The following is a 24,921-nucleotide window of genomic DNA, read 5'->3' as shown; positions in this document are numbered from 1 at the left end:
ATCTCTCTCCTGATCAGCAGGAATTTAAAAGCAGTTGAATTTATAGCTATTTTTTTCTTGCTTTTCATTCATTTCAGCTAAACTAGTGTATAATATATTCTGAATACTCCATTAATACTTTTAATCACAGCTTATATAACTGAATGCCTCTAATTAGTTATTACAATTTTGAAGAGAGTTTGCTTAATTCACTCTCAACTGATATCTGATATCTTCCACCCCCAGTACCCAGACAAAGCCTAGTGGGTCAGATTCTCACCAAAACACTGGTCCACAATGACTACCCTGCTTTACTAACCCAAATGAAGCACATCAAAAAGCAGCTTCTACATTCTGAACCATTTGTTCAAGTGGGTGAACAATGAACAAGCTCTTTTAAAAAAGACACACTATTTCTGCCTCAGAGGAAATTAAAAATAAAAACTTGAGAATAGGATACAACCACCAGCAAATTGTAATTCTAGTTAGATAAATGCATTTCCGATTGTACACCCTTAGTCAGTTTCTCTGTTAGATGTTGCATTTTGACACAGATGGGGTTATCTGCAAATGCCTAACACTGAAATATGTAATATAGTCTATTTCTGATAGAGGAATAAAATGTAAAACATCATACAACTTTCCCAGAGTACACTGGATAAAGGTTTTTTGGGGGGATTTCAATCCCCCAAAATATTACGTGCATCAGCTTCTAAGAAATGATGTAGTAGCTATTGTTACACAATAAAATTCATTGCAAACATCCAATTAATGATAAAACCTCACATCTCTGAGGTTCCCCGCCCACAGGAACACAGAACAAGGTGTAATATCAGAAAATGTAACATGAAGGTTCTCAATGCCAAAATATATTTTCTTTGTTTTACGAACTTGCTTGTCATAATGCAACTATAAAAGCAGACAAACAACTGAAAACAGTTCTCATTAGTTTAATTTCTAATACTGAGATTAAAAACTACTCCCAGCTTGTTCAACAGCTCATTTTCCATCAACAGGAGCTGTACAAATGTTTCCAGGCAAAGACAAACATCCTTAGTCTGCCAAACAAATGGCTTTCAGCTTTGTTGTGGTCTGGTCCTTTGAGTGTAAGCCATGTCAGATACAGGAAAAGAATGCCATTTAATTAATACTGTGAGCCAAAAAAAGTGAATAAAAAAACCCAAATGAAACAGCAATGGAAGCTGGTTCTTTTAGGCTAATTCTGTTTGAACACAGCAAAAAGACAGAGCAGAAGTCCACCTGCAGTAGCTATTACAAGACTGTAACAAATTATTTTAAAAATAATGAAAAAGTTTGCTAAAAAGTGAGTCAGTGCCAGCTGCAGTGCACCAACCTCTCCTGGTCACCTTCTCCCTTAGGAGGAAGCTTTTCACAGGATGTTGTCCCAAGCCAGCTCAAGTCTGACCTGTGTATTAGGCTTCTCCTGGTACCTGCTCACTGAAATATGTCCTGTATCCAATAAAGAGCCTCAAGCAAAAAGCCTTTACACAATACATGTTTGCCTCAAACTAAGCACAACTTGAAAACAGAAAGGGGTATTCATTAAAAGCAGAAAAGCCTGAGCATTTTAAATTCTCTTCCTTTTCTTGCAGTTCTTAAAACACTGATTGACCCATGGTCAGCAAGGACATGAACCATGTTAAAACTGATGTTTAAGAACATTTAAATGCTTTAACAAAAAGTATTGCCCAAGTAAGTGCCAAAACATCTGCACATAGTGAACAAAAATATTTGGCTGAGGAGCCAAGTTCTAAAACAGGAAAATGAGAAGTGATTTAGTGCTATTACACGGGCTTACTAAAAAACCCCTTGCATATAATGGCATTGCTGATTCAAAAGAAAAAAACCAATTTTATTGTTTGTCTAGGAGGAAGCAAACTCTGTAGCATCAGCACTTGTTTGCAGTGAGACTAATATCCACTGGAACTGCGTACACAAGTCCATTTGTGGAGAACAGTGATTATAACTAACACCACCAGCATGGGAAAAAACCTCTAAGAATTCCCTTTTCTTTCAAAGCAGGGAAGTACCAGTTACAATTTCCTTTTCACTAAGCAAGAGCAGCAGAGCAGTAATTAGGTCCTAAAACAACAGTAAAGTGTAGCTGCGTGTGGCTGCCACAGAACTTTCTCAGCAGCAGACGAGAAACCCGACCCTTCCAAGAGCCGTGCTGCTGAGTATCAGTATCGAGCTGTCAGGGCTGCAGAGAGGGCATACCAAGAATTACTGCTCCGGAAAGCAAAGCAAGTCCTTAACAAGGTTAACTTCTTCCTGGCAGCTGAAGTATGGATGTGGAAGATGGAACACAAAGAAATCAGAACTGGCAGCCTTTAATCACCATTTGTTTCCCCACCTAAGGATGACTCGGGCATGCAGCTACACCGCAGCTGAGACACTGTACACCACACCCTCTTCTGGGCACAGCCCTTCCCTCCCCACCATACCTCAAATATTTTATCTCTCTCTCCAGAAGTGCAAGATCAGAAGCACTTCCATCTTAGCTTCCCCTGCTAAGATCCACAGGTCACGTGTGCAGTTGGCTCCAAAGACACCGAGGCTGGGGGGAAAGGGGCAAAGGCTTGCAAAATAAAAAGCCTTGGTCAGGCAGAGCTGGCAAGGAGCATGCTGTGCATCCACTCTGCTTTCTACAGCAAGGAGGCACTTAATTTTAATAAAATTGCTTTCACTTTTTGAATTGAAAACTGACACATCTTGCTTAATTTTTCCTGTGCTCGTATAACAAATGAGCTTAGAGAGGAGACCACATCAGCAATTTCACTCCACAAATTTGATCTCGTATCTACTCTGCTATTTGGTACTATTCTTCCAGCCTCCCAGTTAAAAAGTCCAGTGGTTCACAAGATCATAATACAAATCACACTTCACAATCTAATTTTATAAACTGTAAATAAAAATTAAATTACAACAGAGATGGAGCCATGAGTGGACACTGAGCTGGCGGAAACCCAGTAATGAAAGGCCCATCATTGCACACTTCCAGCCTGTGGCTTTACCAACTGAACACCTGTGACTTGTAAAACGTTTGTATTGTACCCTGATATGAGCTCAAACCGGCATCAGAACCCAATCTCAAGTAACACATTTAAAGGACTATGATTTTACATTTTTAACTGAAAACATGACCTCTTTACTCTCTCTGACCAATCTTCCCATGCCCTGATGTTCCCCTTTTTATCACACAACTTTTGTTTCGCTTTCAAGTGCTTCAATTCAACCATTTTTATTTAGGTATTCCAAAATGCAATCTACCACAGAAATCAACTTTATCTAATCCATCATATTACCTAATTTGCACTTTATTTTCACCATGCAATAACCTCAGGGACTGAGAAAAATTCTGAGAAAAATGGAAGTAGATTATCTACTTTTATCCCATCTACAGAGTCATACAAAGTTGCTACCTGCTCCGATGACGGAGCTTTCTTCTACAGGTTATTTTTTGCCTCCCAACGAAACCGTAAGATGTAAGAACTTGTGTGTTTTTCCAATTTACTTTTGCATCATTAATCTTGATAAAAAAATCTAGTCACATGATCTTTTTAGTATTTGCACAAAATATAAATTTGTATATTCTCCAGTTTACTCTAGTTACTCTGTTTTCATTTTGTTTGCAGGTAAATTCTGTGTATTCTCTTGTTCAAACAGAAATATTTCAAGGGGGTTTTTATCAAAGTACTCAAAAGTAAACAAAAAGCCTTTGACTGCAGCACTTAAAAGGCCAGAGTTAGAAAGGTCCCAAGTAAAAGTAACATTTAAATGTATTTTCTGCATGGACTCCCAAACAGACTGGGTTGCTTAATGCAAGAGCAGGGTTTATCACTCTGTACTAAAAAGATAAGGCGATACAACTGTAACAGCACATTAAACATTCAGAGCTAGAGGAAAGAAACCAGAATAGCCATGGCCCAATTTGTTTCATACAACTGCATCACCTCTCCTGCTGCAAACTACATGAAAGGCACAGATACTGCCTTGCCTTCAGTCCACAGCCAGTATTTTCAAGGCCAGTTCAAGAGGACAGAACACGAGTTTTGAATTTCTAAGTTTAACAAAGCAACCGGCACGAAGGAGACATGGGGGCATGACACCAAACCACAGACGTCCTCTCTACAGAGTCAGCTCTGCTTGGAAGACAAAGGAAGTGGCAAATACCAATGTTTTCTCAGTTTACAGCTCCATACAAGTTCAGCTTGAACAACTGCAGGGTTGTCAAAAATATCTGTTACAAAACCAGTTATTAAATACAGTAGTCAGACGTGTGCAAAGGTATGCAGTGCTTCAGATTCTCCAGCACAGGCATTCAGGGTTAATGGAAAGAGGTGGGGAAGTGAACAAGTTATAATACAGTTGAAAGATTAAATGTAAAAACATACCTTTTGTAGACTAGTTGGGTTCAGCTGTGTTTTGTCAATTATTTTTATGGCAACCTAAAGGAAGAGTTCACGATCAGTATTTTCCATTGGAACAACACCACGCTATTACAACATGCTCAAATCCAGCAATAGAAATGGAAAACATGAAAATTGCACAAAAACGCTTAAGTTCCTTCTGCAAATTATGTCCTTGTACGTAAACTAGGAGTGGAAAAACTCTGGTATTTTGAGGATATTAAGAAGAGAAGCTTGCAGAGTCTTTGACTTGACATTAAGACCACCACACTCATGGCAGTGGAAGCTCCAACAGCAGACAGTGCCCCAGTAGAGAGCGGTGTGCCTACAGATAATATTTACACAGTTTAATTACACAACAGATTACACAGTAGTGACTGGGCATTGGCAGTTTCTAAAAGCAAAAATTTCAGAGCATATTGAAAGCATTTCCACACAAATTTGGCAAGAAGTAAGTTCATCTTTGGAAATTCACTAAATATTTGTGTCAATTTGCTCCCTGATGAGTATTTAAGAAAGTATCACTGGGGAATCAACAAAAACACATTGGCCCTAGTACAACGTTTCAGGTAAGTACATTCCTTTACTTGTTCTCCTCTTTTCAGTAAATGCTGCAGAGAAATATTAAAGAACAAAATAAAAATTTCACATAATAAGCAAAAGAGAAATTCCACACCATACTAACTAGTCAGAACCTGAAGATTTGAAACAATGAATAGACAACAGAAACTTCAGTGCAATGCAATTTGGATACTGGATGAGGCAGAACAAGAAATGAGAATCTTTCTAGAATTATACACCAACTGGTATTTTTCCTTTCTAAATTAGAGACTAAATGTACCAGAAGAAGCTCTACAGAAGGAGATGGTGCCTCTCAAAGAGGCAAGATGCTGCAACTCAGCTGATTTTAATACCTCACTGGTGCAAGGGCTTTCAACCCCACTTCAATTTTCAGCTCAAAGAGTAGATGCTGCTCCTTCACATACCACAACTCCCATTTCCCTGCATCACTTCGTGCTATCTTTGTCACCTCATTAACTTGGGGTTGGAGACATATGGAACAAAGAATATCTTACATCAAAGCCAATTTATATTCCTACATTTGAGTGCAAAAACACAGGGATGGATTGTCACGATGGAGAGGGTAAGAGGGGAACAGTGTTCAACGCTTGGGTGCATCACAAAATTACATAATGGATATGGTGCTTTTCTGAAACTGATATTGAAGACTTATTTTGAGCTCTTCTAGATGCAAGATATGATGAGACATGATTGAGAAGCCATCTAAGAATGCTTTTACTTTGGGGAGTGTCTTCTTCTGAGGCAAGCTACTGAAATTAAGGATCACTATTTCCTGAGGCAGAATTCCATTGCAAAACCTTGAGAAATCACTTCAAATTACAAACAAGAGAGAAAAACATTAAGCAATAGGTATTTTTATATTAGCAGCTGTGTATGAAACTAAGAAAGATTCTTATCTCTACCTTTATGCCTGTTGTTAACTTTGTGACAATAGTTCAAAGTTATTAACTTCCTGCAATTTCTTTTTATTCCATGCTGGATGTAGTGACCACTGCCTTTGTAAACAGCAGATAATGTTATTTGAAAGTGACCTGGTGCTCCAAGACTACCCATAGCTGTTCACTTGGTAAGCACATTCCACTCAGAAAAGGTTGCATTTTGTGTTCTGGGCTGTACCATTCTGGTCAATCTTTAAAAGATGTAAACCTTTTTCAACCCACTAAGTCAAGCCTTAAGGTACCATATTACTGCAAAACCAGCTCCCTTCAGTGTGTACTTGGAGCCAGATGACCAGAAAGGTCTCTGACACTGCCAAATTAAGCCCTGGAGATACAGGAAGGTACAGACCACAGTTTTCCAAGAGAGAGACTCTCAGGCCTGTTCAGTGCACTAATTATAGCCTTAAAGTCAGGACGAATTTAGAGAATTCCTATCCACATGCACACTGAGAGTACAATGTGTTAACATGCACTGTGAGAGCTTGAACCCGTCAACAGAACAGAAAACAACTTCAGGTGCTTTGATAAGGTCTCCAAATCACAGGCAAGGCAGCCTGCCCTCAAGAATAGTTCTCATGAGTCTGAGAAAGTTAAATGGAGAATTTTCTAAGTACAGTTAATAAAACATTATATTGCCTCTCAAAGCAGAAACTTTGCTTTCTTTACATAAAGTGCATTTTGAATGGTTTCATGTACTGTGAGCTTGGGTCAATGCTGGAAAAATGAAAGACCACCTACACTATTACACCACTGCCATGATATTCTGTGTGAAATTTTTAATAGAATTAAAACTGAGTTTGCTTTCACCATTCACAATAACACAACTTAAAACTTTCCTCCTACATGATTTGAATAAGGGAGTTAAAAAAAATCAGAAGTTGGGACACTGACCAAATTGGCCAAACTGCTACTATTCACAATGTTTTCTCCCTCTTAAATTTCACTTTTTCCAAGAGAAGAACAGAAAGAAGATGACAATAGATTCCTTGGAGTCAGACTTGGATTCTGAAAGAATTCAGTCTCACTGGGAAACTTCAGCTTCCTGGCCATTAACTGAACATGTCTCTAGTGAACAGAAGGGTCCATAATAATTTTGGCCACAATAGTAATAGCAGAAAGTAGTTTTATCTTTTAGATTCACTTTAGCAAGTATGGAAAACTTGCCAGAGGAAACACCTTTTGATAAAACTGCAACAGAAAATACAAGGATTGCAGTCAAAGAATTAAGAAAAGCAGATTGACAATGAAGACTTGTGGTTTCAAAAGGGCAGACAACCTACAATAACACTCTCCTAGGCAGAGGATCAAGAAGGATGGTGTGTACAAGCACCAGCTCTAATGCAGTGAAACTAATCTCTGGCCACACACTCCTTGCAAGACAATTCAACCCCCTCAAGTTAGGCTGATGTTCTGATCAGCCCCTGAAGGGCTAAACATTTCTTCCTGTCTGTAATTTGAAGATGGGTTCTCATCATGCATCCTGCAGACACACTAAAATGGAAAGAGTCCTAGAACTTAGTCCAGTTGGAAACATGAAATCTTCATCTCAAGCAACAGGAAAATTCCCAGGGAAGGAGTCCAGATGCAAGGAGATGAGCAACTACCCTGAAAGAATGCTTAAACAAACATATCCTCCTCCCAGGAAGTGACAGAAAAGTGCTGATCTGCTTTAGGATTTGGAAGCTCCTCAGCAGAGAGGTATAAAAAAGGATTGCCATAAAGTGAAACTAACATGGTCACTTGAAAGGACATTCAGAACAGAGACACAAGATAACAAGGAAAAGACAAGTGGGGTTCAAATGCAGCAAGAACACAGCAGAGATGAAAACTCATTTAAGTGTAACTCCCAAAACTAAGCACTCAGTTTAGGTTTTGGTACATAAGATGAAAAAAAAAAAAAAACAACAAAAAAACCAAAAACAGGAACAAAGACAGAACAAGTGTGTAAAGCAGGAAATCACAAATTCAGAAAGCTAAGTGCCATCTGGCTGAGGCCAGGCTGAGAATATGACCCTGGAATTCTTATGAGAAGCAGGTTTTTAAAGGAGAAAGAAAGAAAAAAAAAAGCATTCTTGCAGCCCAGGTTCTTAGCATCTACTAAGAACAGAACAGCAGAGCAGGGTTTACAAATGAGCAGACTTTTTTTTTCCCAATCCATCATAAAATTCCTGAACTCAAAGCTGGCAGGGAAAAACCAAGGAAACAGAAGGTTTAAATGCAACATTTTTTCCTACAGATAACTGTACCCCATAGAAACACAAGATATGACTACCTGGACTACTGAAAAGCCTCATCTAGGAGGCTGCATGGAAATTTTTCAACTAGATAAGATGAAAAGTGCACAGAATTATGTGTTTGTTTTGTTTTGGTTTTTTTTCCTAAAAAAAGATGACTAAAGAGATATTAGGTTGGAAATAAATGAGTAAGAGCCTTTCAAGGACAAGATTTTGGGACCAATCTTGTTTAATATCTGTATCAGTGGCCTTGGCACAGGATGTCAAACCATAATGATTAAGTCTGTTACAGGAGTTAAGAGGCACTATCAAATACAATGGAAAACCAATTTAAACAACCTTGGAGATGAGTTAGCAATGAAACTGAGATGTAACACACAAGGTTGGGGCTATTGCTGATCACAAGCAAAACACATCAATTTAACAGCCATGAGAAAGGCTAGCACAATCTTAAGATTGATCAGATAAATACTTCTGTAAGGGCAAGGGTGAAGTAATGACACTGGGGAAATTGCTGTCCAAAATATTGGAAATAATTCTGGTCACAGACATTTAAAATTATCAACATCGTAGAGTTTATCTAGCAAGAAGAGGAATTTTACTGAACTCCCTCTTAAGAAAAAAAAAATTAAATACCTTGCAGATATTCCTATAAAATTAGCTTAATTGTTCCCTTCTAAGGATTGACACTAATTCCAATGGTCACCACCCAGAAAGTATTTATGTTCTGAACTGACCAAACTACATCAATTCCATGAGAGTGGAAGAAACTCAAACCTTTCCAAATTTAGCCAAAAATGTTACACTGTCCCCTTCCTTTATTGAAATTTCAAACAAAAATAATGAACCAGAGCTCAACACAGTTATCTGCAAGTAAAGGGAAATGTACTTCACTTTTTGCAAAGTGTGGCACATCTACCTCCAAGTTCAATACCAGTAATAATAGCAAAGAAATACTAACCAAGTACTTGCATATCTCATCTTACATACCAGAAAAAGAGGAAGAAACGTAAATGGAAAGGAACTAAAAACTTTCTCTACAAATGAGAACTAACTTTAACATGAGGAGACAATGGGAACTGTCAGCCAAAAAAAAAAAATCCATCTCAACAGCTCTGGCAAAATGATGTCCCTTCTCTTCTTCCCTATGTCCCTGCTACTGAACTCCCTATTAGCTCAGAAAAGAGAAATTCCCTTAAAGCACTGCAGTCAGCAGCACAGCTTCTGTGAAAGTCCTTGCTGGTATCAACAAACATTTACTTCATCAGACAGGTTTGGCAAGAAAAGGTCAGCAAGGTGCTTCTCCCTCTCTCAGTACCTCAGAGTTGCTTTTAATAAAACAGCACCAAGAAACACCTTATTGTAACACACAGAGGGGACTACAGCTACTAAATCAGAACCACCACTAAGTGCAAGTGATTAATTACATTGCAATGGCATGCGGAAACTAAATATGGAGCTGAGTTCAAGAAGAGATGCAAGAGAAAGATTGTCTATGCTACACACATTGAGCAAACTGTCACTGTCACACAGACTATCCCTGAAAAAAACTGAAAGCATCTTCCCAAAGCCACTCAGCACTGCAGACACCCGGGGATGATCCACCCCGGGATTCCTGGGACATACGTTGCTTTGGCAAGAAAATACTGTATTTGGGCTACTTGGAACATAATGAAGACAACATTTAATTCTCATGCCTGACTTTGCCTCCAATACAGTCCCGCAGTATAGAGACGCTAAGAGGCAGTCTCTCCAACAAGCTTATTTAATTACTGTATATTGATCTGCTTTTTGAAAATGGAGGATTTATCCAACAATATTAGTAGCAAATTTTAACATAATTAAGCTGGACAGAAACCTGTCAAAAATACAAGTTTAAGAAACCATTTCCACGAAAAAAACTGTTTTATAATTGTTACTATAAAAATAGTTTTCAATTTCTGGTTTTTTCCAATCAGGGCAATATCTCTAGTAAAATGTGCTCTATCTTCACCGACTTAGATGATGCTATTCCAAGAGAACCTTCACACCTAGAGCAACTCACTGGTGTTTACACCCATACCACTTTACCTCTCTGCCAGTTAGGATGTGCCTTGCCAGTTTCACTTTTGCAAAATTCCCCTTTCCAATGGTTTTAAGGAGTCTGTAATTTCCAATGTGCGGCTGCTCATCGGCACACGAGGCTATGGAGTTCCTGCAGCGAGCTCCAGAGCGCCCAGTTCGAGAGGAAACTTCCTGCCGTCCGTCTCCATGGGACGTGTGCTGCAACAAAAACATACACGGGTAAGGCTGAGGAATAAAGACAAAACACACCAATGATGAGAAGCATACAACATTCAAAAACAACAGCAATGCCTTTGAAGAAACCTTCAAAGGATCCAACTAAAACTTCACGCTCACACTGAACTTTGTTCTGATGGGGGCAATAAAGTGCCCAGTTCACAACACAATATTTATCTCATCACCTGGTAAAGACAGTGGAACATCACCTGCACTGCAGCAACAGCTGAGCACTTTTAAGTAACTTACATGGACTGCCAGATCAGGTACAAAATATGGAGGTGTTTGATATTATTTCCCATTTGCATTACTGTGCATAACTAGCACAGGATAGCCTTTGGAAAGGAAGCACTAATACAGATTTTTACAAGAGCACAAACTGTTAACCCTTATTGGACAGGTCATACTAATAAAATAATAAAAGGGTGTTTTTCTTTTCTGTGATACTAAACTTGTGTTCCCACAGATCCACATGACTGAAAATACCCAGGATGACTTGGGGAACAAGGGAAGAAATCTTATCTAATGTACTGAAACCATGAATATTAATAGCCAGTTACAGAGATCTCAGACACTGTCTGCAATCTTTCAAGTTTCTTTCACTCTCATTTCCCTGAACAGCTACTAACTGCAAAAAGGAAAGGTTATATATTATCTATTACAGTCTTTACTCATTAGACCACATGGTTAAGATTAAAGTATTTCTTCATTTCCTGATTGCCCATTTATGAAAGAGCAGGTGCCCTCTTAAGTTTTTAAATTATGGTTGAGGTCCATACACCAACCACACTAATTAAAGTATTAATTAGAAATGTTTAGGGGCTTCCAAATGTGGAACAAATATCTGGCTCCACCAAAGATGACACATTAAATTCTCAGTCATCCCAGAAACCCCAGATCTTGCTCTTCTACTACTACTCTTCTTGCTGAAACCCACTGGAGACAACAAAGAAACTGGCATACAACATTCAGTCTAAAAAATCACTGTAGTGTGAGGATGAGATCATACCTCAAGAGCTAACAACCATGGTACAGGCACAAATGAACAAATCCACGCTTGTATGACACTTGGCAAGTTTCACTTGCCTGATGTAACCTTGTGACTAAATACTCTGACATCTTAGGTTCCTCGATTTGTTAATTTGAGTGCAACAGCTGTGATCAAATTATTTTTAAAACCACATTAATTTCATTTAAAAAATGCTACTGATAGGAGTCTATGGCAACTCCTGGAAAAATGCTTCAATAGTTACTATTTTAAAAAACACATGAAGTTTTAGTATCAATCTGGCTTCAGTTTCTCCTTACTGCCTGACTATTGCATTGCCATAATATTTACACTTCCCACAGAGGTACTTAATTTCTCTGATCACAATATCCTTTCACTTTAGTAAGTGATGTGTATATTGAGCTCCCTAAACAGGCTGCTGTACAAGTAGTTGAAAACAAGCAAACATGTCCTGTACTTCTTTTGAGAACCCTCCTCTATTTTTCCAACATCTTTTTGTGGGGTTCATGGTAGACATGGACCTACCATACCACAAGTAGGTGCAGCAGGACTTAATACAGAGGTTGCATCTTCTGTTCAACACCCCACTGATTTCACAGGGACACAACTAACCCTCTTTGCAGAAGACCATGTGTACCTGACCACCCAAACCTGATCTACTGCTTCTCATTCCTGGATCCTTACACGCATGATCACATTTGGCCGAAGTGACATGCAGTTTCCTTTCATGCAGAATATCAAGCGGTCCTGATGCATGGCCCATCCTGCCCTATTTCATAGTCTAGCAATTTTATCAGTTTCCAGGAGCAAGAGTACATGCTTTTCCCAAACCACTAATAACTGGCACAAGAACAAGAAGCACACCCGTAACAATATCCAGTAAAAATTCAAGGTTTGATAAGAATTCAGTGTTCTCAATAATATCTTGAGACCTACAACAGCTGGATAAGCGTTTATTAATCAGCAATTCTCAAGAAGAGGAAGGATGAGCAGTCAAGAACTGAAGGAACTACTACGACAGTGAAATCCTATATTAACAATTTCAGTATTTTGCATGTCCTTAATGTCAGCCTGGTGCTGACTGTTCAGGCCATCTTAGCCATCCCTGTCTGTACTGGCACAGCAATACCAATCCTCTGTATTTCCCTTAACTTTGACTTCTAACAAACCTTGCAACACACAAGGCAGAGAACTTCTCTGTCAGCTCCTTTCATACCTTTTAGTGTCAAATTATTCAGACCTGCTAGAAAAAAGCAGCAACTGCTGATGCTAGATGCTAATATCCTCCTGCACTGCTACCCCTGGTGATCAGGGACCAGGATGTTCTGTACAGGGCCATGAGGATATTTCTTGGATATACTAGAGGAAGGTTCATTTCAGTTCAAGTACAGCATCCCAGGAATACAACTGTACTACTTACACTGCACTTCACTGAGTTGATAACTTTCCTCAGAAAAAGAAGTGTATCAAACTATTTGAACTACAGCCCTTCCACACCTGGGCACTTGGCTTCAGCAGGAGCCAGACTGCCTCCCAGCAGGGCTTGTTAGCTTAGGCTCTCCAGCAGACAGATTCAACAACTTGAATTCAACAGCTTTTGAACCACCCAGCTGACTCTGAAAACACAGAAGTTGTGCTGCCTTGTGCTTGAACTAGAATGCTGCTAGTCCTGAGCTAGCCTAAGAAGCAGCTGAGATGTGGGCATCAGGTATGATGTATTCCCAAACCAGAGAACAGGTTAGCCAAAATTGATCTAACTTGTACCCTACTTCACAAAAGCACTATCGGGTAAAGGAAAGATTCTGTTTTACTAACAAACTCTATTTCACATAGTAAACCACCCAGTTAATGTGTCTTGAGAGTTTCACTGATCTCTTGTTCAGAAATTACTTCTTGTGTCCTACAATTTTTTCATGCTTCCCAGCTTTGCATTTAAAGGGTGGAAGTAAAAGCTGTGAACTCATTTGGACTAGGGTTGATAAACTGAACACAATCTCCTTGTATGGAGGTTTGCATTTCCACCCCAAACCAGATTATTTCTTTTCAAGAATATGACCTTTTTCAGCTGTGGGTTTTAAGTATCAAGCTGTGTGTTCCTAAGCAATTCAGTTCTCTCCAACTGATTTGCTCAAAGCCATGTTTCACTCTGAAGAAATCCAGACATTTGCAACCATATCTAATTTGGACTATATTCCACTTTACATAAATAAATCTATCAGCAAGTCCTTCCTCTGTCAGTTACATTATTATACTGAACAAACGGCAAGTTTTCTAAAAGCCACAGAAAACAGATTGTCCATTTCAACTTGGATTTTCTTTTGCATATGGAAATGAAGAGCATAAACTCAAAACTGAGTTTTCTCCTAACCTAGTCATTTTCAAGAAGTCGTGACAGGCAGATGGAAAGCTAAATGGTGTAGGCAAGAAGCAAAATATAGGTGGTCCAATAAAAGCTCAAATCATGCATTGGCTTGTATAGCATCTGGCTGTGCTCAAGTACTTCCCAGGGCAGATTCCTCAGCGAACAGATTAACAGTGCCAATCTCAGGCCAGAGGAATGGCAACAGCATCCTCTGCTCTCCAAATCAAGATGCGGGTCTTTTGTCTTTTCCCTTGAATCTGCAGATTTTGCCTCGTTCACAGCACTGACCCCCCCCCCCCTCCCAAAAAAACTTTGTTCAATTTCAGGCTTCTTTTCCAGGTCCACATTTATATGGTTTCAATAAGATTCAAAGTCAGAATGTGTTTTTTTTAAGTTTCCATACATTGTGGTAGGTGAGCTGTATTTCCTGAAGGTGCTTGCTGTGTAAGAATATCACTTGCTAATGAACTCACCATGGCTGAGTGATTCCCAAAATGTCTGTCTTCATGTAAAGCAAGACCATTACACTGTAGAGGGAAACTGAGGCAAGGAGACTGGGTACTCTGTGCAACTTCAGTTTTGCCAGTCACCACCTCTTTCAAAAGAAAAGTCTCCTGAAATCCACTTCTGACAATAAAGCACTTTATTCCATATCTTGGTATGCATCAGGTTGCATTTAAAAAAAATCTTTTAAATACTTTAAACATTTATTCTTTTTTGCACCATCCATTTTCAAGTTAACAGGACAACCTGTGTCATTAAAAAAAAACCCCAAAACAAAACATTCTCCTCCTCCCCTCAGCCCCACCCTATTATTACTCAGCCCAGAAGAAAATGAAGTAAAACATCTCCTTTTGTGTGAGACCTTACTGCAAGGGAGGGACTGAACTCAAGACCAACTATACTTGGAACACAACACAAAACCCACCTTTTCGCAAAAGCCTTCCCCCAATGATGAGCCGACATCCTTTCATAGCCAGATAATGATTAGCATGAAGAGAAAGAAAAAAGAAAAGGAAAAAAAGTAAAAAGCAAATGAAGTATGAGGGTGTCAACAACTGAAATCTTTTTGGTAGATGTTAGTTTTATCCAGTATGGCTTCAGATATCTTAACATTCAGAGCATTAGAAACACACAGGACAGGGCGTGACTAGTATCAAAGTTCTTGAAGTACTTAAGAAGGTTCCAAAAGTTGAGGAAAAACCTGAAAGAAACAGAATCTGATATCCATTCAAAGAGCTGAAAACCAGTGAGAAATCAGAATGTCCAAGACCTGCAAAAATCCATGTTTAATTACAGAAAATGGGAAACTCTGAACCAGTGGAGGGGGACAAACGGCATCAACTTTTTTTTTTTTTAGCATTTATTTAATTAAATAGTGAGAACTAGCTTATCATCAGAAAAAATGAACTAATAAAATTTAATCTTACTGAATTCTCCAGGAATGTTTATTACCTTAGCTGTTACCTCACCTCTGCATGAAATGCTACAAGGTGATATAGAATTTCTTGGAAAGTTGTCAGACCAGTAACAATCATGACAGACTTATTTCATTCAGAAATTTTAATTGTAATAAGAAAAAAGTGTATTTAAAGCCTATACCTTATAATGCTAATAATGTAAGCATTCTAGGACATGAACATTTGAGACACAAAATTGCTTCATTACCTTAACCTGGGCACACAATATATAAACACATGGTAATTCCTGCCTGAGCACTTCCCACTAGCACTCTCATACAGCAAAACTTAATAGGAAACATACCATAGTGGTCTGTTTGTTTTTAAACTCAATAATATTTTATATCAAGCATGAAAAGACAAAATTTCACTGCAGACCTTCCCAACAATGTGTTGTATTTTATTTCCCATTCCCATTAACATCTTTAAGAGCACACAGACAGCTGAGTACTACTCAGTGTAAGAGCAAAATGGTAGCCCTAAGGATATGCACAGAGGTAGCATCTTACTGAGCACAGATATCCCTGAAACAGCACAGCAGGGCATCCTGCAACTGCTGACGAAGGAATTCTACTGGAAAGTCAAAACAGAGACTTATGCTTCTGGCAGCCACCAAAGGGTGTCACAGCAAATGCTCAATCACAATTGTTTATATACCAGCTACTGCTCTGGGATTCCCTAAACCATCATGTATTATGAAATACTATATTATTTTCCTAGATTATAAAACAGGAATGCATCAGGTGTCCTGTACTTGTCCTGATTTTACTTCCCTCCTACCAGTGACCAAGGCACAAATCAGGACATTGAGCGAGGTGGGTTTTGTCAGACCCAGTCTGCATATGTTGATGCTTGCATAACCAATTATTGGTTCCAACACATATAATTAAAAGGCAGTTTTTAAACTAGCTTGCTCCACAATCAATCTTAAGGGTAAATAGCCACAGCTTCCATCTCTCAAAATTTTAAAGGGTCTCCTACAAAGAAAAATGCTATCCACCTGAAGTGGCACTGAAGCTATCAACCCATGAGGGCAGATTTATTCACTGATGTGGGCTACAGTCCAGACATTATGAATGTTGTGATCAAGTGGAACAACTGAAAGGGTCAGAATTCATCACGGGAGACAAGCAGACCCTCTAGAAATATAATACAGATATTAAGGGAGAGAAAACACTAATTGAGATGCTTCCATTCTCAACAGGGGAAGATTTCACTGGGCAGTTCTCAGCCTGCCATAGTGTTCATTCGTGTAATTGGTATGACATTCATGAAAACAAATGGCTATTTTAATTAGGTCAGATCTGTGAAACCACCGGATTAAAGGGGGAACCTGAAGAGTAAACAGCCTTTAGCACATGGAAGCTATACCTCTGACACACATTCCTAATTCCTCCACACCTCAGTGAGGAAGGCAAAATAAAAGAAAAAAAAACAGGAGTAACACTCAGGACACGGCAGATCCAGCTCAAAGAGAGCACAGCAATGAAATGCCCTACACTGGGCAGCCTGATGGAGGTGGACAGGAGGGACACAGGACACTTTCACCTGGCACAGGGAACACTGCTACCAAAAGCAACACTTGCACACTCCTAATTCTGGCTACTGACCAGCAGTGGGAATTGCTAGTGACAAGTGCAGCACTGCCCTGAAGACCAGAGTGGGGAAGTGCTGACAGCAAAGCACTAAGAGTCCTCAGCAAGGGAAGGATGTTCCCCCTGCAGACATACAGGGCCTGGCTCAAGAGTGCTCCCATGTAAAATCTTTACAGCCTCTGCAATGTGTTTGGCAGTATTTGGTTCATGGTCTATACAGCATATGAAAGAGAGTGAATCTGTAATTCCATGATTAGCACTGAACAACACAACAGTGAAGAAATCCTGCTTATATAATCAAAAAGATAAGTCTGGTGCTGGTTAGAAAAGCTCTTTAAAAGCTCTTTTGTTGCTTCACATTATCAAGATCTGACATTCATCATATTTTTCCAGCCAAAGTTCCTTTACTGCTGATTAAAATGGATATTTATTGACATCAGCCTGGGGAATAATAGCTAAAGAGCCAACCATATTCCATTCTTCATCAACAATACCGCCAACTAAGTTGGTTCCAGAATCATCACTGTCAGTAATTACATGCTAAACAAAAAAGAAAAAAAAACAACCACCTCACAGTTGGTTTTTAAAAACCACATTGAGCTTGCAGATAGAAAACTTTGCTTAGGTTTTAACCCTGAGGGAACAAATTTTATTTGAAAGTCAATTTCTGTTTATACGTATATATATATATACATATTGAGCTCAGCAACTTGCTGCTTTATGGGGCAAGAATTCCTCTCAACCCAAGGGTTTCATCCTTATCAGAGGTGTACTCAATATCTTTCAGGTTTATATTTTAAGAGCAGTACACATCTATTTATCATATGTTCTAAAGAATTTTAGTGGCAGATGATCTCCACACTAAGCAGAGCCAACCTTGATATGCTATGAGCCTAAAAAAAAAAGTGACCTCCATTTTTGATCTGGCTGACACCCATGAGGCAGCATTACTTGACTGAGGAGAAGAGGAAGTCGCAGACACATGCTACTTATATATCATATGAAATGGAGATCAGGAGAGACAAATGCCTCCACTCTTTGAATTCCTTTGACTTGAGTCACCTGAGACATGTTGTCAACAGGAACTGCCCGCTTACATCAACATGAATATATCTTTTGGCTAGAACTAAAATGGAGAATCAAGCAGGTAAGGATACCAGGTGAGAGGGTAATAAAGGCTACGAAGAAGTCTATGAAGTTCAGTGTACTAAATATACATCTCCTCTCATTTATTTTCTTTCAGCAATTCTTGCAGTGGTGTTCTGTTTTTCAGACTGCTACTTCTAAGGCTGCAACCTAAGTTACATTCAGTGGTGCTAATGAATTTAGTCTAACTATGTAACATTTTCTGGAGTAGTTTTCTTAGTTATTGAAATAATGTAAATAAGGAGGAGTAAGTTTATTTCAAGGAACAAAACATCGCAGATTACACTAATGTAAATATGTATCTCTGTAGCTGTGGCATAACTCAAGTTACCCCAGACCTAGGGTGCTGTGCTACAACTGGCTTAATTCAAACCAAAACAAAAACACTAGGAAGCATTTCTAACCTTCCCCACCTGAACTGGACATTGTGCTTGCAGCCACAGAATGGGGCTAACTCCATTTTTCTTAAGGGTTTATGCCAGTCAGATCAGAGCTGACCAGATTTGTCACACAGCCCCACGATAATTAGCGCTGGCACAAACCACGGGTGGGAAGAGGCACCCGAGGCTGATGCCCCCAGCAGCCTCCCATCAGTGTGAGCTGACTGAAACCAACTGATTAAACACCACAGCATAGGCTGCTCAGCACAGCTAAGAATTAAATGTCTCACTGAAAAAATGTGAAAATACTAGCAGCTGGTCATGCAGCCTCACCAGGTATTTTCTGAGTAAACAGTACCAAGCCTATCAGGCATCAGCATTTTTTTTTCTGCTCTGGGGAACTTTGGTACAAAAAAAACACATCCCAGGTGAATTCCTAAAATATTTTTTATTTCTAGTTATTTTGCCACCTTCACCCAATTTAATTCAAACCAGAACATTTATTAAAACTGGTGAAAAATAAGGAAGAGTGTAGACGGTCCTGTAGAAGAAAATCTCAGAATTCTTGGCCACAGGAACCCTTCCCTCCTCAGTCCCTTCTTTACAAAAGCCCACAGGATTTTATGTTATGGAAGAAAGCATTCCAATTACAGATCTATCTGTAATAGGAGAAGCCTGATAAATAATATATAGAACAATGCAAGCTTGCATATTGTCTGCAAATGCTCAAATGCACTTCACAGTTAATTGCTAATAAACCAAGACATACTGCACTAACGTTCCCAGTATCTTAAAATACCTTTTTGTACCTAACCCTGCCTTTACTAAATCTTTGTAAATATAAAATAAATTTTTATAAATAAATAAATAAATAAATAAAAGTGGTACTTCCACTGCACAGAATCCTTTTGTGCAAGCACAGTTGCCATCATGCTGGCATTTTTCAAGAGCAAATTTTTCACATTAGGCACAGTCATGGAGATAAGAGTATATTTTAGTCTTGCTTTTTCTCAAATTACTTAAATTTTTAATTCAGATTGGCCTACAGAACCAACATATTCAAAACAGTTACCCTTCTCCCCCAAAAAAAACCACAACTGTGCAATGAACACAGAGTTTTAATTAAACTCTAACCCAAGACATTTCTTTTCTATTTCATGCTGTTAAAAAAAGTAATCTTCCAACCTCCATACCACCTGTATTTCCTTGTTTCTATCTATAGTTTGCTATCATCTTCCCACTCTGAATATTTTTTAAATGAATAGTTGTCCTACTCCTCACAATCTTGCTCCTTCTGCTCCTATTTCTTTGTCACTGGTTGTCCTCCATCCTGCCATATGCACATTCCTCTGTGACTCCTCTCATCTTTTGTTTCCCACCTTCTATCTTCCTTTCCCACTGTGTTTCCACACTCTGTTCTCCTCCACCTTCTCTCCCCTCCATCTCATCACTAGTAAAACAGGTTTACTCATTCTTCTGTCATCTGAAGTCCTTCTGTGTCTATCCTGTCTCCCAGATTTGCATGAAGGAGGTCTCTGCTGTCTCTGTTGCTTTCTTTCTCATGTGCAGGACATATTTTTGAAAAAGAGTAGATCTGATCCTGTCCTGCACTTCTGTCCCCCAAGCAGCTGGCAGCCACTGCTGCACAAGCCATGGCCAGAGAGGAGCTGCTCTGTCTCTGCGGTGAGGAGCCAGCTCATTGCAGGCCTACAGCCAGCTTCCAACTGTCCAAGTGTGAAGTTCCTATGATCACAGATCATCTGGGATGCCTTTCCTCTCAAAACCAGGTGACTCGGAGCCAAATTCTTTCATCTCAAAGGCACTAAAGGCTTGGTAGCTCTGAGTAGCTTTTGGGGAAAGTCACTGTGACAGTATTTCCACTTTAGCATGTCTTGATAAGAAGCCTTAGGGAAAAAAATAAAAATCAAGTACTGGCAATTATACTTTTTTATTCAACAGAACCAACCTGCCAACCACTGAACGTGGTTAACTGCAAGCACAGACAATGATAATTTACATTCACTGTCATTCTGAAGGCTAACTTCATTTTCAAAACTGCAAGTATAGGCACGGATAAGCTATGATCAGCACACTTCAACCAGATTCAACACCAGCCAAGCCTTTGTCAGCAGTGGTAATCTTCCAAGCAGAGAGAAGGCATTAATAGGGTCCACAACCATGGCCCAAAGGTTAGCTGAATATCTTGGCACCTCCTAAGCTTCTTCAAAGAGTCCTCTGAATATTAACTAATTAGACTTCTCTTATGTGAAAGAGAATGAATCAAGGTTTGATTTACCTGCCAACACAACGCACCCAGATTTGGAGTAGAAGAACAGTTAGCCGAAATATCAAAATTATTATATTTGGTAATAAAAAAAGAGACCTGGCATTCACAGTTGTAGGGGTAATTCAGACAGACTAAATATCAGATTTAAATTCAGTTTTTAAGGCATAACAGAATAGAGTTTGGTAAATTTCTAGACAGCTGATGCCCAAAACATCAGAGAGCTTCCTGAGATATATGGTATTGTACTGAGAGGGGGTGCTTGGCTCACTGGATGGGGAAGTACTTGGATTAATCACTGTCAATATCACTACCTACAGGGTATTTCTGTGGACACCAGCACAGAATACAGCAATTGAAAAATATGCCTTATTCTAAACCAAAGGCAATTCATCAGCAACAAGACAATCCACATATGTCAAATTATGAAGATAACTAAGCAGAAGTGTTAGACCAATATTTTGAAGTGAGAACAAGGTGCCTTAAGTGGAAGACATGTAAAAATCTAACTTCAAGTGCTAGAACACACAGCTTGTGAATATTCATGTTTCCTTGAGCACACATTAAGTCTTTCCACTGTTAAGTTATCCATAGTGGAGTATGAATTAATTGGGGAATCTGATCTAAACACTTTCTAAAATGGTTTACTATGTGGCCTCCATACATTCACATGGAGATTGAAAATCCCAATCTGGTTTGGCATAGAACAAAACAATCATCCAAATAAACTCTGCATAGTATTTTGTAGAGTATGTTTCAACTTCAACTCTCCCCATGGCATAGGAAGGGCCGCATAATATTTTAATTATTTTCTTCCACAAGACAGGAAGCTCATTGAGATTTTACAACCAAATATGCTTAGTTGGCTTTTTGCTCAATACAGCCCTTAGCCTGCAGGTTGCACGTAGTGCTAAAACAAATAAAGATCACAGAAGTTAGAAGTGCCTATTATGTCAATAAAATCTAAATCCCTAGTAATGCAGTAATTGTTCCATGCAGCATGTTTTCTAATGCTTTGTCTGGTCTTGTTTTAAACAATGGGGCTACCATCACTTTTCTCGGACTATTTATGGTCTGGAACAATCCAACAGTTTTTCCTGATCTTTAACCAAAGCTTCCACCTTTTATGCCAGTCCAAAACATAAGAAGCCCTTGCAAAAAAAAAAAAAAAAAAAAAAAAAAAAAAAAAAAAAAGCCTCCTCCGTCAAGCTTAGTGTCTATCTTGTAAAGAATATCAGACAGCCTTTACAAAAAGCTGAATACAAAGTTCACTGATCAACTGATTTTAGACTACAGTGAGTAACAACTCCCTTCTGTTTATCATTTGGGGACATGTCAGAGCCTCTGCAGAAAAATTGTTAGACAAGATACACCAGGAGCAAGGAAGTTTTAACTCACGAGAAACACAGTTTCGATCTGCAGAAAGGGAGTCTCCTATCGAGTTTTGTGTGTTGCTATATGCTCTTGTGGTAGGACTACTTTTTTTTTTGTTGTTCTTTCTTCCTTTAGCATACGACCTCTGCGTCTGACTTAATCTTGTAAATAAAGTGTCAATTCCTAAACCTTGGCTTTGTCAAGGTAGGGGGGGAAAAAAAAAGGGGGGGGGGTATTCGGTGTTAAGGGAACAGGGTCCTTTGAGCAAAGGGTAATTCCTATAAAGAAAGCCTTCTAATGTCATCTGAACAGGTGACTAGCCTAACAGCGTCATTACCATCGAGAACCCTGCAAATTAAGCGGGGAAGAGGCCTATTATCTAGGTCACCTAGACCACCCCAGCCAAGCTGAATTATTCCCATCTGTTTACCAGAGGTTTATTCGGGTGCTTCAGCAGTAGGTTGGTGTATTAGAAGAAGGCAGCAGCCCCCCAGCGCTCTCCTCCCCACCGCAGACCACCGTTACCGACATAACCAACCCGATCCTCTCCACCCTGCGACAGTCAAATAGTACAGGGGGAATTAAAGAGGGGACACCGGCTTTGAGAGGGGGAGGGATGCCCGCAAACGCCACGGAGCCAGCGAACCGTGCCGTGGAGGGGTTAAAAAAACAATCAATTCAGAATAAATCGGCAATTTGGGCAGCGTAGAGGCGGCGGGCGGCCGCTGACAGCGCCCCGCGGGGCGATGCCCCCGCGGCGGGGCCGGGCGCGGTGCGGCGGGTCCCCCGCGGCCGCGGTACTCACGTTCTCGGTGTCGCGCTCGTTCACCGTGGGCAATGGAGTCCGAGTGGACATTTTCCCTCACTCGGGCGGCCGCGGCGGCGGCGCGCACAGACACACACACGGGCCGCGGGCTGCGCGTCTGCTCCGAGATGGTGGTCGCAGGGAGCCACCATGAAGGACGAGGTGCCTGGCGGGGGGCGGCGTCGCGTCGGTGCCCCCCCACTAGATCCTCCTCAGGGAGCGGAGCGGCCTCGCCCCCTCCGAGTCCTTTGGGCTCATCCTACAGCCGGGGTCCGCAGGGGTCAGCAGCGGGGAGGGGGCCGCCTCATCCAGCGGGGAGGGGATGGAGCCGAGGGAAGGGATGGAGCCGGGGAAAGGGAGGCGGCGAGGGAGCGGCTCCGGGGGGGAGGGGGTGAGCGCAGGGCGGGCGGGAGGAGGCGGCAGCGGGGCGCCGCGCAGCCCGGCTTCTCTCCGCTGCCGCCGGGGCACGGCTAGCGCAGGCCCGCCGCACGGGGGGCTGCCCTCTCCTTCCCCCGCCGCGGCCCCGCTTCACCGCGCCGCCGCTCGCATCGCGACCCGCCCCAGGCTCCGAGAAGGCCGGCGCCCCGCGGGCTGCGGACGCTCAGTGAGTGCCCGCCCGCCGCTCCCTCCCTGCCTGTACCCCGCCCGCCCCGCCGCCGCCGCTCCCGGACGAGGCAAGATGGCCGCGCTGCTCCTCCGCGCCAGCCCAGCGCCGACATGAACCGGAAGGTCCCGCCCCTCGCCCGGCGTGTGCGGGGGCCTCGGGGCCGGGACCGGCCCTGCCCTCCGTGCCGGCTCCGCGTCCTCCGGGGACCGGCCCTGCCCTCCCGGGGACCGGCCCTGCCCTCCGTGCCGGCCCGGCGTCCTCCGGGGATCGGAGCAGCCCCGGGGCAGCACAGCTTGGAGCGGGGCTCGCCTTTGTGAGACCCCACCTGGAGCACTGCACACAGCTCTGGTGTCCCCAATACAAGGAGGACATGGAACTGTTGGAGCAAGTCCAGAGGGGACCTCGAAGTTGTTGAGGACGGCTGGAGCATTTCCTCTATAAAGATCGAGAAAGCTGGGGCTGCTCAGCCTGGAGAAGAGAAGGTTGTGTGAAGAACTCCAACATTCCAGTATCTGAGAGGGGCTACAGGGAAGCTAGAGAGGAACGCTCCATCAGGAGCTGTAGTGATAGGACAAACAGTAATGGGTTCAGAGTGAAAGAGGGGAAAATTAGACTAGGGTAAATTAGATATTATCAAGAATTTTTTTTTTTTACCGTGAGAGTGGTGAGGCACCAGAACAGGTTACTGAAAGAAACTTCAACACTTCCCATCCCTGGAAGTGTTGAAGCCCAGCCTGGATGGTCTAGTGGAGATGTCCCTGCCCATGGCAAGGGGTTGGCACTGGGTTCTTCCAACCCCTTAACAGCCTCTGATTCTGTGATTCTATAAAGAGGCCCTCAGGGAGCTGCAGCCTCCCCGGCACGGGAGGAGATGTGGTGTGAGGTGGGGTGGGAAGCTCAGGTTTTGGGGAGCCCCGTGGGGCAGAGGGGATGGTGAAACAGCAGATCTCCCTGCAGAGCCAGCCCTTACTGGGGAAAGCGACAGACCCCACTGCCCCCCCACAGCTAGGGGAAGGACACAGGCGTGGGTAGTTCAGGAATGGTCATCCGTGTTCAGAGTTCTGTCCTTGGGCCATCTGCCAAAGCATGTCCTTCCTTTTCTTGGGCTTTCCCAGCCCAGAGGATGGTGTGAGTTACAGAAGGGAGCTCACACCTGGCAGGGGTCTGAGGCTGGTGTTGGCAGATCTCACCTGGTGCCATCAGACCGTGTTACAGCACTGTGTTTTCATATCAGCTTGTTGCCTGGCTCATTTGTTGAAGGAGGGTGGAAGCCTGGGCTATCAAAACATTCTTTGTATATCCAGTAGTTACTCTGCATAATCCTTTTCAAGTCTATAAAGAAGATCTTGGTATAGCCATGAGTAGATCTAATTATGAATGAAAAACAAGAGAAATAACTTCTGTATATTCAGTATGTAGGTGGTTTAAAACCAAACTTATTTATGTTTGGTTTTTA

The 24,921-nt window shown here is 41.3% G+C and overlaps 1 protein-coding gene across 14 annotated transcripts in view; it reads right to left on the bottom strand.

The window, feature by feature from the left end:
* The window catches only part of MARK3 (microtubule affinity regulating kinase 3), a 61,887-nt gene extending 38,680 nt beyond the window's left edge, over positions 1-23,207 (bottom strand). For 2 of the 14 annotated variants that reach the window (XM_062495671.1, XM_062495678.1), the window contains exons 1-3: positions 22,859-23,081; positions 10,234-10,425; positions 4,395-4,448 (exon numbers count right to left, since the gene is read on the bottom strand). In XM_062495671.1, coding sequence (XP_062351655.1) covers positions 4,395-4,448; positions 10,234-10,425; positions 22,859-22,909 — 297 coding nt within the window. In that variant the 5' untranslated portion in view covers positions 22,910-23,081. Of the gene's footprint in view, positions 1-4,394; positions 4,449-10,233; positions 10,426-14,742; positions 14,782-22,858 lie in introns of those variants that run through there. The other 12 variants (XM_062495664.1, XM_062495666.1, XM_062495673.1 and 9 more) reach the window with 12 other exon arrangements.
* Positions 23,208-24,921: the final 1,714 nt, after the last annotated feature.

Source organism: Cinclus cinclus, chromosome 6 (genome assembly GCF_963662255.1).
Source record: "Cinclus cinclus chromosome 6, bCinCin1.1, whole genome shotgun sequence".
Classification (NCBI taxonomy): domain Eukaryota; kingdom Metazoa; phylum Chordata; class Aves; order Passeriformes; family Cinclidae; genus Cinclus; species Cinclus cinclus.
Note: the sequence above shows the minus strand (reverse complement) of the source record. Positions and strands in the feature narration are given on the sequence as shown.